This window comes from Musca vetustissima, unplaced genomic scaffold (genome assembly GCF_032173495.1).
Source record: "Musca vetustissima isolate MV318-11 ecotype Yass unplaced genomic scaffold, APGP_CSIRO_Mvet_v1 utg62481, whole genome shotgun sequence".
Taxonomy (NCBI): Eukaryota; Metazoa; Arthropoda; class Insecta; order Diptera; family Muscidae; genus Musca; species Musca vetustissima.
Genome location: NW_026879839.1, coordinates 1 through 14,517, shown reverse-complemented (window position 1 = coordinate 14,517; position 14,517 = coordinate 1). Strand labels below are relative to the sequence as shown.

At 37.1% G+C, this 14,517-nt stretch overlaps 2 protein-coding genes across 2 annotated transcripts; one reads left to right on the top strand and one right to left on the bottom strand.

Moving 5' to 3' along the window:
* Nucleotides 1-4,365: 4,365 nt before the first annotated feature.
* LOC133324968 (thrombospondin type-1 domain-containing protein 4-like) lies at nt 4,366-6,384 on the top strand (the record flags this gene model as incomplete). Its single annotated transcript, XM_061533792.1, has 5 exons — nt 4,366-4,567; nt 4,643-4,827; nt 4,962-5,954; nt 6,029-6,179; nt 6,240-6,384. Coding segments are annotated over 5 exons (1,674 nt in total), but the record flags the coding sequence as incomplete, so codon positions are not given.
* A 3,368-nt stretch (nt 6,385-9,752) lies between these two features.
* Nucleotides 9,753-14,147, bottom strand: LOC133324967 (sodium channel protein Nach-like). The gene is made up of 7 exons (XM_061533791.1): nt 13,747-14,147; nt 11,089-11,539; nt 10,893-11,011; nt 10,675-10,829; nt 10,110-10,282; nt 9,935-10,049; nt 9,753-9,868 (listed from the first exon to the last, which is right to left on the bottom strand). The coding sequence occupies exons 1-7, from the start codon at nt 14,145-14,147 to the stop codon at nt 9,753-9,755; spliced, it is 1,530 nt and encodes a 509-aa protein (XP_061389775.1).
* Between the last annotated feature and the right edge of the window lie 370 nt (nt 14,148-14,517).

Sequence of the window (14,517 nt, the reverse complement as noted above, 5' to 3'; positions counted from 1 at the left end):
ATGCAACACTGTTCACCTCCATTACCCTTACCACCAACACCTAACCAAATCGCCATCCAATTCACAACTTGTTTAGGGCTTCTTAAAATACCATTCAACAGTCACCCAGCTCCATTCACAATCGCCCCCTGCCGAATGATTTATGACATTGTGATTTTATTTTCGTGGTTATTAACAATTCATTGACAAGATCAAAACATAATTAATTTAATAAAAAAAATCAAATATTCAAAAAAAGATAAAACATATTTAAAAAATCATTTAATTCGATTCGTATCGAAATTAGGTGAGATATGTAGATTTTCTGACAAGATAACATTGACAAACAAAATCGAGACATTTTAGATTGTTTATGTCGATCGATCCCTATTGTTTAGTATTATGTTGAAATCCACGATTGGTAACATAAATTAATTTTTTTATTATAAATAATTTTTAATTGGAGGGCGGAAATATAAATACAAAAACCTATATATAATAAATAATAAAATAAACACACAATTTAAAAACAAAAACAAGACATTTCATGAATAATTAAACGAATCGAAACGAACGTAAATTTGAAAAAAATCATGTTAAATAAAAAATTATTTTTAATGCTGATATTGGTGAGTATTGAATACGAATATTTAAAGAAAATGTTATTTTGTAAGCTTTAGAAGTTACTACTGGGAAAAATTATCTTGAAAGCTATACTTCAATGTAAATTTTGAGTGTACTAATCTTCAACAAGTAAAAGGTCCTCAAATAGATCCATGTTTAACTAAATGTTCACTCCATTTCACAAGAGACCCACAGCAAGATATTTACCATCTTTATTATACGAAAATCCCATGTTCGCTACGAGCCAGTAAATGCATATAAAATATAGAATATTTCAAAATAGAAAACTATAAAACGTCAAATGCAAATCCTAAATAACAGCTAGGTTTTCGCATCCAAGTGCCACCATAATCTCCTCAATCCCCTATTCTTATCGGCGTTACCTCCATTGTCGATCGTTTTTTTTTGTTTTCTTCCAGACTGAACCAGGCTAAGTTGTTCCGTTTCTTAAAATCAACCACACCTCAATTTATTTCTTTACTACCCTTGGCTTCAACTTCCAGGCCAGAAAATCGGTCATTAACGGCTTCCGCTTACCGAACCAAAAATCGTTCCCTGTTCACCGTAATTAACCACCAGTTTTTTTTTAACAGCTTGGGGATAGCATCCAAGAGCCACCACCATATCTTCAAGCATGTACTCGTATTGGTTATGCCTTGTCTGTCACCTTTTTCTTCTAGGCTGAACCATCGGCAAATGTCATTTCCAGTTTCTTGATAAAACGATTTTCAATTAGCTTTTCAACACCTTTGATCGGCAGCATCATCTTCCAGCGACATCTTTTCGTTTCTTCAAACCACCCACACCTAGATTTATTTCTTTACTACCCTTCATCTCAACTTCCGTCATTAAGCGATTCTGCTTACCGGCCCAGTAATCGGTATCTGTCTGTTCACCGCCATTGTCCGTCAGCATTTTCTTCAAACCGCTTGGTGATCGCATCCATGTACATTGAAATCTTTTCAAGCATGTGCTCTTATCGACACCACTTCCCCTGGCTGCCGGAGGCTGAACCATAGGCAATTGTCATATTCAGCTTCTCGATCAAACGATTCCCTTCTCACATCTTTTGTCGTAACATCATCTTCCAGGCTTACATACTTAGCAGGCTTGTGACAGAACATTTGTTCCATAAGCCGAGTTTATTGGGAGAACGCTCAGCTCTTCCAATTCGCTGCAGCTCGATACGTCTGATAATGCCGATATCCGAGCATATATGGTACAACTCAACGCAGATCGGTTTGGCTTGGTCTTGCAGGATGTGGTCAGGTGATCTTGCAGGATGTTAGAAATATCACACGACAAACCGTCACCTTGTATGAATCCTCTTTCGGTATTAAAGCGCTTCGATAGGTTCTGTTCGACTTTAACTGCTGGCCTTGTGTCAGTTAAAGTTATCCTGCACAGCCTTATTAATATTGCTGGAACGCAGACATAGCTTTAAATAGCTCTGGACGAATAGGACTGTCGTTATTCGACGAATAGTTGGAATCTATCGATGTAGTTTTCTTGGATATTTTCCAAAATTTGGCGCAGACTGAAAATCTAGTCAATGGTGGGTTTGTCGCATTGTTCTGGTCCAATAATGCAATTGATCATTGGCTTCAGTCGTTCACATAGCACGCTGGATATATGCGATAGGAAAGAGACTTATTCCTTTATAACGGATGTGCCTTGTCTCCTTTTTGTGCACGGGACACAGGATCCTGCGGTTTCAATCATTGGGCATGCAATCGAAATTGTACTAATCAGCTTGTGCATGCTCCTGACCAGCATCTGACCACCAGTCTTGAATAGTTCAGCTGGTTACCTATCGGCAACTGCTACTTTATTATTCCTAAACCTCTGACCTAATCTTGGCTAGGTGGTATGCATTCTATACCTTCATCTTTTATTGGTTCTGGGGTATCTTCTTCACAGCCATTTTTTTTGATACCATAAGCTTTTCAAAATGCTCCTTCCAGATCCCCAACACGCTGTCTGCATCTGTATCCAGGATTCCTTTTTAATCTCTACAGGAGGATGTGCCTGAACCAAAGCCTTCGGTTTGGTGTTTTACTCCAGGCTATATTTCCACATTTTTTCAAACAAGCAACACCTCTATTTATTTCTTTACTAGGTTCGAAGCTAGGTTAGTTTCAAGTTTTAGCTTCCAGCCTTTCTTCTTCTTACCGACAAATCAAATAACCACTAATGAATTTCTTCCGCTTTAGATGTATTCTTTCTTCCACATTGGAAGTAGTCTTTCTTCCCCCCAAGTGGACATAATGATTCGGTGGAGATCTAAGCGACAAGACCTCCGTCCTTTTCAGATGAGGTGAGGCTACTCAATTTCCTCATCTGTTTTTCAACCAACCTCAAAGTTTTCTCCAGTCCCATAAGAGTTAGAGTGATCCACACAGAGGTTGCCATCCCCCTCGATATCTCGTAAACTACAACAATTGTCGGAGAGGTTGTCGCAACTGTCGTGAACACTTGCTTCGTGTTCGCCACTTTTGGTTCATCCAGCAACATCTGATCAATAGTCATAGCCCTGGATTTGCGGTTTGGAAACTCAACAGTAGGCGGATCGGCAAGTTTGTTTATTTGCTCAGAGGGAAGTTGTATTCTAGCAGCATTTCTGAATGGTTTTCTATGGGCTCTCTTTCAGACACTACCTTGGAGGTGGTGTCAGGAACTTCTCAAAACTCAGAGATCCCTCGGAGCATGCAGAGTGATCGGAAGTCTTAGCCATCATCGTCCTGGTTATGCTCAGACTATTCACAGTCGTCTCCTCCTTTGAAAGTGCTATTGTTGTTGACTTTACACGAGACGAAGGATTTTTTTTAACTAAGAAGTCACTCGCATTGTTATTCGGATAATTCCGAAGTTTCCTCTTAATTAGAAGAAATTTCTTGTCGTTAAAAGAGTCCCTGTCCAGTCCAATAAACCCGTTGTAAAAGTTAACTGCACTTCGGTAAATCTTTTTGTCGGAGATCTCTTTGCAATTGAAGCCTTGTGTAGTTCCTTGTGCCGATGATTTATTCATAATTTCGATGGGAAGGTCATCAGTCCATGCCTCTATTTCAAAGGTCAACTGTCTTAAAAGTCTCGAGACTTCGCTGCACGCCCTGCACATGGAGTTGGGATTTTCATCCTCGCCAGGGAGACTCACCTTGATTTGGAGGAGTCACTGGGATATCCATTGTGTTAATCACAGTGGTATGCATAGCTCCTTCCCCCTGTGTCAAGGGCCTGTGATTACAGAGATGAGTGTGAATAGTATCCTGACCGGGGCGGAAAGAGCAGGTTTCCTCAATAAAGTCGAGGAAAACTTGTTGAGGCGCCCGTTAGCAATAAGGCCCCATTAAATTCTGTCGGGACCGTGACTGCAAAACGTATACACTGATGGCAGGTGGTCGTCTAATACCCCAGCTTTAGGATGGCCACACTCTATAGAAAGTTTTTTGATTGAGGACTTGAGGTCAGCCATGGCATAGCCTCTTATTATAGCTAAGCCTGAAAAAAATTGTTGAGGCGCCTAGGTAGCAACAAGGCTCCATTCGAAGACAGTCGGGGCCATGGCTGCAAACCGTAAATACTGATGGACACGAGGTCGCCTAATACCTTTAGAGTGGCCACTTACAAAGGAAGTGAGCCATTCCAATAGAAAATCCTTGTTATTACATGTTTATAATTTCGGAGGAATTTTACCTCTTCATTATATATTTTTTTCAGTTCCACATATTATTCATATTTCTCGTTTTCTCCTTTTCATTCTAGGCAATTCATGCCGGTGGCATTGTCACCGGTTTATCGGCAAATAGCGGCGCTGTAGCATGTGGTGGTCTCCTGTGTCGGCCCCTTACCGGACTCTATACACGAGATCCATTACCCGAAGATGCTTATATACATGTGGCCATAATTCCAGCAGGAGCTTCGAATATTTCTATAACTGAATTGAAGAATAGCATGAATTTGTTGGGTAAGTAGGGGATTTTTCTGATTAAAAATTTGAGGTTATGTTAAATTGTTTTCCATATCCTCTCCCATTTTTAAGTGCTACGTACTGAGGATCAGAAATATGTTTTCAATGGCGATAATACCATGTCCGAGAGTGGTGTTTACGAGGCTGCTGGTGCCGTCTTCGATTATCATCGTTTGGATAGTTTACAGGAACAAAGCGAAGGTGTTACCGAATGGGTAACGTGTACTGGACCCATCCGCGAGAGTTTGGAATTAATGGTGAGTAGAAAAGAGTTTTAACTCTACGGAGAATAAACGTGCGGTATAGAACCAAAATGGCGTTGATGTTGACTACATCTGTGAATAGAAAGAAAGGAATTGAAAACAAAATTGTATTCTTGTATTTTTTACAGATCTACAGTAAAACCGTTAACCCTGGTATTAAATACGAATACCTGCTACCGATTACTTCCGACTCCGAAGAAAATGAGGTGTCCGTGGAAACTGATGGCTTTTTGAAGTCGGCCAATGATGAAGCCATTATCACGGCCAATCGTCCGGTGCGTAAACGTCGTTATAACTGGAAAGTTGTAGGCTTCAGCGCTTGCTCAAAGTCCTGCGGAGGAGGTATGCAATCACCGATTGTAAAATGTGTGCGCGAAAATCCCTTGCGTTATTATTCACAGCGTAGATGTGCCCATTCCGAGAAGCCCATCATAAATGAAAATCTCCTGAGATGTAACACGCAACCCTGCCCCGCTTTTTGGCGTCTAGAAGATTGGGGAGAATGCCGCTGCCATCATGGAGAGGCTGGTGTGAGGGAACGAGAGATTAATTGTGTTCAAGAATTGGCATCCGGCGTTGTGGTACATGTTGATGCCGCCGCTTGTATGGAAGAGAAGCCAGTGGCTAAGAAACCCTGTGATTGTCCCAAGAATAGACATCGTAGCAATAATGCTCGTTATCGCATGCATGGTCTCAGCCCCAATGCGGCTCACTCGAATAATAAAACGAATCGTGATAAGGCTGGCATATGGCTAATGTCCGATTGGAATCAATATTGTTCGTCGGAATGTGGTCCAGGCACAGAATATCGTACCGTCTATTGTGATCGTACCAAATCGAATCCGGAAAGATGTGATATAAGAAATGCTCCGGAGACAACAAGGATATGTGATCGTGAGGAATCATGTGATACGGGAGAATGGTTTGCCGGGCCATGGTCACCCTGCAATGGTAACTGTTTCAATTTGACCCGCAGCCGACAGGTTTTGTGTATTGAAAATCAATTGATATTGGAGGATGATGAATGTAAGCCGGAATTGAAACCCACCACTGTGGAGAAATGTTCCCACGAAGAGGTGGAATATTGTGGACCCAGATGGCATTATTCGGAGTGGTCGGAGGTGAGGGGAAAATGAGGGAATTTGTTTTTCTTGGGAACTGTGGTTAATTTATGTTTATTTCTGTGTGGTTTTAGTGTACCAAAACCTGTGATGGCGGCACCCAAAGACGTTCGGTGAAATGTTTGGAATACAATGAACAGGAAAATGCCCTGAAGGAGTCCAATAAATGCCGTTATTCCATCCGGGAGCCAATATATAGGAGCTGTAATACCCACAAGTGTGAAGGTAGGTGGAGAGGATTTTATTTAGATTTTATAGAAATTTATTGGCCCTTTTTCTTTACAGATCTCCGCTATGAACAATTGCAGAATGATGATGCCATTGTCCTGCCCTGCACCGATGTCTTTACCAACTGTGCGTGGGCCGTCAAGGCCAAGCTATGCAGCTATGAGTATTATAAGCAAAAATGTTGTTATTCTTGTAATTAAGTCATAGGAGATAAAGAGAATATAGAAGAGAGGACAAAGGAGAGGAGAGAAAGAACAAAACGAGATTGCTACTCTTTTGGCAGACTTTGAAAGCTTAATTGAGAGAATCACATATTTTTGGGAGAGAGAAAGTAATTACTCTCCCAAAAATATTTGCTTCTCTTACCTCAGCTTCCACCGTATGTCAAAAAAGTAATAGAATGGGAGAGAGTACAGTGTTGCCATCCTACAAAGACTACACTGCCCCGGCACACTCAGCAAAAACACTATAGTAATTGTTCACAATCAAGAAAGAGAGAGAAATCAAGTGGAGAGTAAAAATTGTGTAATTTAATAAATTCTATTTTTTTTTTAGATATAAGTTTATTTTTATGACATTTATATTTTTTAATGATAATAATTTAATGCGACCAATCGAATAGTGAAAATGTTTTTTTTTATGAAAGAAAAAAAAAAATACAAAATCAACAAAAATACTTTAGTTAAGAAAAAAATTTTTGTATTCTTATATATGAAGACATGTAAAACTAATCAAATAATAATATACAACAAAAATAAAAAAAAGTATTTTACATAAAAAGAGGCACTACTAATAAAACGAAATTAAAGTTAAAAATAAAAATATTTTTTGAAACTAAAAACTTTAAATAAAACAAAAATAAATAAAAAATGTACGATACGTGTTTTGATTTTTAAAATTAACTTGAAATTTGGTTTAGAAAATTATACACTTAACAAAGTTAATTAAAACCAGTAAGGAAAGTAGTAAAGTCGGACTGGGCCGACTATATGGTACCCTTCACCACTTTGGGTATATTGCGCATATGTATCCTAACATTTGCATGTCAATGTTCCCTCGAAGGAACATACGCATGTCTTTCTGAAACCTATGATAAATTTAATTTCATTCGGGTTTAGAGTCGTCTGCGTACCATGGGACAAATTTATGGAAAACGTTGTATAGCAAAATTTATACACGCTATTCGGTACTGATAAAAAATTTATTTCAATCAGACACCCGTTCGAAATACATATGGAAGCTATGGCTGCATCTGCACCAATTTCAACAAAACGCAATAACGTCATTCAAGATCCAATTTCATACATTGTTTAAAATTTCGTGTTAATCGGACAAACATTAGGAGTTTGGAGCGCCATTTATGTAAAAACTGAGGAATATATATGAATATGTGGGATCTACACAGAAATCCGAACCGATCTAAAACTTACCACACATCATTCTCGACACAATTTAGTACGCTTTGACAAATTTCGTGAAAATCCAAGGATATATAGGGACTTTGGTGCACTATTTATATAAAATCATCTTCGTCCCACTTTTTATATATAGTGCACCAAAGTCCCTATATATCCTATATATAGGAGCTATATCTAAACCTGAACGGATTTTCACGAAACTTAATACACATCATTCTAGGAACAATTCAGTACGCTCTGCCAAATTTCTTGCAAACCGAAGGTTATATAATACTGTGGTCCACTATTCACATAAAATCGGACGAAAACATATATAGGAGCTATATCTAAATTTGAACCGATTTTCACGAAATTTCACACACATCGTTCTAGACTTAATTCAGTACGCTATGCCAAATTTCGTGCAAATCGAAGGATATTTAGGGACTTTGGTGCACTATTTTCCTAAAATCGGACGAAAATATATATAGGAGCTATATCTAAATCTGAACCGACTTTCACGAAATTTTACACACATAGTTTTAGACTTAATTCAGTACGCTATGCCAAATTTCGTGCAAATCGAAGGATATTTAGGGACTTTGGTGCACTATTTACCTAAAATCGGACGAAAATATATATATGGGAGCTATATCTAAATCTGAACCGATTTTCACGAAATATTACACACATCGTTCTAGACCTTATTCAGTACGCTATGCCAAATTTCGTGCAAATCGAAGGATATATAGGGACATTGGTGCACTATTTACCTAAAATCGGACGAAAATATATATGGGAGCTATATCTAAATTTGAACCGATTTTTCCGAATTTCAATAGGGTTCGTCCTTGGGACGAATAAGTGATCTGTGCCAAATTTCATCCAATTCGGATTATAAATGCGACCTGTACTTTGTTTACAATTTAACATGGACGGACAGACGGACGGACATGCATAAATCGACTTAAAAAGTGATTTTATGCATATTCTCAAAAGGAACCATATGTCTATTTCGTTTCCTTTTGCCTATTACAAACATATGCACAAAGACATAATACTCTGTACCACAAAGTGGTGAAGGGGATAAAAATCAACGCTTTGTTTGGGCCCTTGAAAAAAATAATTTAAAACCAGTGAGCGGAGCAGTATAGTCGGACGGGGCCAACCACACGATACCCTACACAACTACCACGGAACTCTAACTTTCTGCGGACATTTATTCCTAGCCTGGGCAATATTTCGTGATATTTGCACCCTCTGGCCCGTTTGGAGGTCAACTGCACCTCTTCCTTACACTTACATATATTCCGAATATTACTAATATTCAGTACAGTCCTTCTAATTACTTGTCCTGATTACCTTCACCGTGAGTTGTGTTGTGATGTTCGGCTTTCAATTGTGACCTATGGACCAAATAAAAGTTTTTGGTCTACTTTATCCCAAAATTATTATCTGATCATCAGTGAATATTATAGGCGTTGTACATGACCATAACTGGAACGTCATGGAACATTTTAAAGCGATCAGCGCTATATATAATATCTGAATACATAAGCACCTGTAAATATTTAAGTTTAACTTCCACATCCGAGTACATACGACCATATAATTAGTATCAATTTAAAGGTCAACCACTTCTCTTGGATATACTACCAACTTCTCGGGTCTATTACCTTCAGGGGCAAATATATTCGCCATAGAATACAAATTTTGTAATTTTTCACACAAAAGTCAGGGTCCATTTGACCCGCTAAATATTGATCGATCTTTATCAAAACAGGCATGCTTATTCTTTGGACCAATCTTCTTCTCCATGTAAAAATTCGCAATGTTTTCATTGCAAATCCGATCATGTAGTTCATCTCGAAAGAGAAATTAATAAAAAAAAAACATTTACATGAATGATCCTTCGCCCTAAAAAGGCATAAAAACAAAACTCAAAAATTCAGCTTGAGCCCGGCTGGGATTTGAACCCTGGTTCCCATGGCATCTGTTGATGTCCGCCGCCTTAACGTTCAAAGCCACGGCGGCGTTACAACATAGTAGTGTAGGGTATACAAAATTAAAAAAAAAATAAGAATTTCAGAATTTATGTGAATAATCAAAAATTGTTTTATTAATATGAAAAATAGTGCAAAAAGTATTCAATACTTAATTCAGGGAAAAATATTTATATTTTATAGCCAAACAAATGGAACAGTAAACGCATTGTGAAAAAATAGAAAATCTCAATGGCGCCCAATACACTAAAGCCCAAGAAAAATCCGGCCGTACCACCAATGTAAACTGAAACAAAAAATGAAATACAAATTAAAAAAAAATTCCTAAGTAGACTTTTTTAAAAAAATTTACCCATTAAATCGGTAAATGTCAAATAAATCTCTCGCTTATAGCGCACAGTGGGCCATTCCTTTTCCGTCATTGTTGCACCATAACTACCATAGAGTTGTTTTGAGCGGGTATATAACTACAAGGACGGATTATGTATTATATCATCATTCGAAAATAGTGGATATTTCCTACTTACCGAAACCTTAAGACTCAATACCGATCCCTTGCAGTTCTGTTCACAATAGCACGGGGCCATGTCCAGTTTATTGCTATTGGGTCTCTCCCGATATAATTTCAGAAAATAAGCTTCATGCTGCGGCATACATTCTCTGAGGGTTTTAAAATCACAAACCGGTTTGGGTATTAGAACTGAAAATAAAAAGGACCGACTTTTTAATAAAAACAATTTTTTCAAGTGTTTATAAAAGAGTGGAATTTTTAAAAAAAATGTACAGAGGTCTACATAAGGCGTGGATTTCTTTAAATATTTTTTTCAAGCACCTTCAAAAGGCGTGGATTTTTTAACTATTTTTTTCAAGCACCTTCAAAAGGCGTGGATTTTTAAACTAATTTTTTCAAGCACCTTCAAAAGGCGTGGATTTTTAAACTAATTTTTTCAAGCGAGGGTCTATATAAAGCGTGAATTTTTTAAATAAATAAAGGCTTGGATTTTTAAGTCATTTTTTCAAGGGTCTATATAAGGCTTGGATTTTTTAAAATAATTTTTTAAGAGCGTAAATAACATTTTAAGGGTCACTTACGTCGATTGGGATAGAAGTGCGGTATACATTTACACATTTTGTAGACCAAATTTAAACGACACTCCTGCATGCAAATATTTTTCGTATAAATCGGAAAATGGGTTAGATTAGACTCGTGGCTGAAACGGCAGTTCCTTTGGCGGACACTGGCTCCCCTATAAAAAATTTAATAAAATAATTAGTATTTGAAGGTCCTGTAATGGTATTAGGGACTTTACGTTTCAAAATTATGATCCGTGGTGATTTCCGGTGAGAAGGGTTCGTAGTAGAGATTTTCAGTGGTATAACCATAATTATTGTCCACCTTCATGACCTCATAGGAGCTATGGGCATAGACCTGTAAGAAACGAAATCATATATTTAAATTTCTTCATGTTTCCCAAGCCTTCCTCCTCCCCCTCTTAAGATACTCACATCAATTGGTGACTGGAAACCAATAAAATTAAAATCAATATATTTATCCGGATATGAACCCATTTGTATCTTCCGGACATTATGTTTAATTTCATATTCATTTGGTTCGGGCATCACCCCGAATAGCAAATACTTCGACGAATAGCGATCATCAATATTGTTGTTCGTTAAATAACAGAGGCCATATTCGGTAAGCACTTGTCGGGAGTGTATATATTCATCATTGTCGATGCAACGTATTCTCAGCTTATCGACAGGATTTAGGGTATGGTCCACCGTCAGATTATATATTAATTCCATATATTTATCCGGTTTTAACTGCAGTTTATCAAGGGTGCGATCCAAGCTACTATGATTGGGAATATCTTGAAAATTCATATAAGTCGAATTGGCCAGATGTTCCAGCAGATCCCAGAGGTCGTCTTGATTTTTGCCGGTAATGTAATGGGATCTGGAAATAATGGAAAAGTGTGGAAGTTTGAAAAATAACTCATAAAAAATCCATGCCTCTGTAGGACCCTTGAATAAATAATTCATAAAAAATCCACGCCTCTGAAGGACCCTTGAATAAATAATTCATAAAAAATCCACGCCTCTGTAGGACCCTTCAATAAATAATTCATAAAAATCCACGCCTCTGAAGTACCCTTGAATAATTAATTCATAAAAAATCAACGCCTCTGTAGGACCCTTCAATAAATAATTCATAAAAAATCCACGCCATTGAAGGACCCTTAAAAAATTAATTTTAAAAAAATCACGCCTCTGAAGGACCCTTGAATAAATAATTTATAAAAAAATCCACGCCTCTGTAGGACCCTTCAATAAATAATTCATAAAAAATCCACGCCATTGAAGGACCCTTAAAAAATTAATTTTAAAAAAATCACGCCTCTGAAGGACCCTTGAATAAATAATTTATAAAAAAATCCACGCCTCTGTAGGACCCTTAAAATATGAAATTTAAAAAATCCACGCCTCTGTAGGACCCTTAAAATATGAAATTTAAAAAATCCACGCCTCTGTAGGACCCTTAAAATATTAAATTTAAAAAATCCACGCCTCTGTAGGACCCTTAAAATATTAAAATATTAAAAAATCCACGCCTCTGTAGGACCCTTAAAATATTAAATTTAAAAAATCCACGCCTCTGTAGGACCCTTAAAATATTAAATTTAAAAAATCCACGCCTCTGTAGGACCCTTAAAATTTAAAAAATCCACGCCTCTGTAGGACCCTTAAAATATGAAATTTAAAAAATCCACGCCTCTGTAGGACCCTTAAAATATGAAATTTAAAAAATCCACGCCTCTGTAGGACCCTTAAAATATGAAATTTAAAAAATCCACGCCTCTGTAGGACCCTTAAAATATGAAATTTAAAAAATCCACGCCTCTGTAGGACCCTTAAAATATGAAATTTAAAAAATCCACGCCTCTGTAGGACCCTTAAAATATGAAATTTAAAAAATCCACGCCTCTGTAGGACCCTTAAAATATTAAATTTAAAAAATCCACGCCTCTGTAGGACCCTTAAAATATTAAAATATTAAAAAATCCACGCCTCTGTAGGACCCTTAAAATATTAAATTTAAAAAATCCACGCCTCTGTAGGACCCTTAAAATATTAAATTTAAAAAATCCACGCCCAACAGCCTAGGACCCTTAAAATTTAAAAAATCCACGCCTCCTAAAAACATAAAAATATAAAATTTAAAAAATCCACGCCTCTGTAGGACCCTTAAAATATGAAATTTAAAAAATCCACGCCTTTGTAGGACCCTTAAAATATAAAATTTAAAGAATCCACGCCTCTGTAGGACCCATAAAATATAAAATTTAAAAAATCCACGCCTCTGTAGGACCCTTGAATAAAAAATTCGAAAAAAATCCACGCCTCTGTAGGACCCTTAAAATATGAAATTTAAAAAATCCACGCCTCTGTAGGACCCTTAAAATATGAAATTTAAAAAATCCACGCCTCTGTAGGACCCTTAAAATATGAAATTTAAAAAATCCACGCCTTTGTAGGACCCTTAAAATATAAAATTTAAAGAATCCACGCCTCTGTAGGACCCATAAAATATAAAATTTAAAAAATCCACGCCTCTGTAGGACCCTTGAATAAAAAATTCGAAAAAAATCCACGCCTCTGTAGGACCCTTAACATATTAAATTTAAAAAATCCACGCCTCTGTAGGACCCTTAAAATATAAAATTGAAAAAATCCACGCCTCTGTAGGACCCTTAAAATATAAAATTGAAAAAATCCACGCCTCTGTAGGACCCTTAAAATATAAAATTGAAAAAATCCACGCCTCTGTAGGACCCTTAAAATATTAAATTTAAAAAATCCACGCCTCTGTAGGACCCTTAAAATATTAAAATATTAAAAAATCCACGCCTCTGTAGGACCCTTAAAATATTAAAATATTAAAAAATCCACGCCTCTGTAGGACCCTTAAAATATTAAATTTAAAAAATCCACGCCTCTGTAGGACCCTTAAAATATTAAATTTAAAAAATCCACGCCTCTGTAAGACCCTGAAAAATTAATTAAAAAAATCCTCGCCTATGTTGGACCCTTGAAAGTTTGATTTCAAATAATCCACGCCAAGACCCTTGAATAAAATGCTTTCCATAATCCCCTCATACTCACTGACAATATTCATTGAAAAGCTCCCGATCCAAACGCTCCATGGGACATATAGTCAAGCTCGGCAACGAAGTATTCCAACTGAAATAGTCTCGCTCAATACCCATATAGGCATTTTTCGTTAGGAAACGATCAATCGATTGCATTGCAATATAAATTGAGGCATAATGCGATACAGCTATGAGGATAAGCCAAAATATTCTTTCCACCCAGATGAGACCCTCCTTCACCAAATACACATAGCAGTGATTACAGCAAGTAGCCAAATATAATTTGAAATATTCAAAACCCTCAACTGTGAGGAACCACAATGTCACTTTTCGGCGAGGTTTTTGCGGTGGCTGGGCGGGCCATGCTTCGGAGGATTTTCCTATTCCAGGGGGAACTTGGGGAGCACCACTCATTTTCCCGAGGTTTGCGATTGAGACCTAATGGCTTAGACGGTAAAATAGCTACTGTCCTAGGAGAACGATGTTTGCTGTATAACAAACAAGCTTGTGCATGTCTGAATGGTTTTAATTAATCAGACATGGCTATTACACTTGAAGTGCATTATGCCTTCTTTGTAATCAAATAAAAAATTTGACATGCAATTTTATGCGTTTCCACCATATCAGGGACGGGAGTTGGGAGGATTAAAAGAAAATTATCATGGCATGGATTTTTTAAACCCAAACAAGGGTTTTTTTAAATAATTTTTTTCAAGGGTCTATTTAAGGCGTGGATTTTTTAAATAATTTTTTCAAGGGTCTATTTAGGGGGAGGATTTTTTAA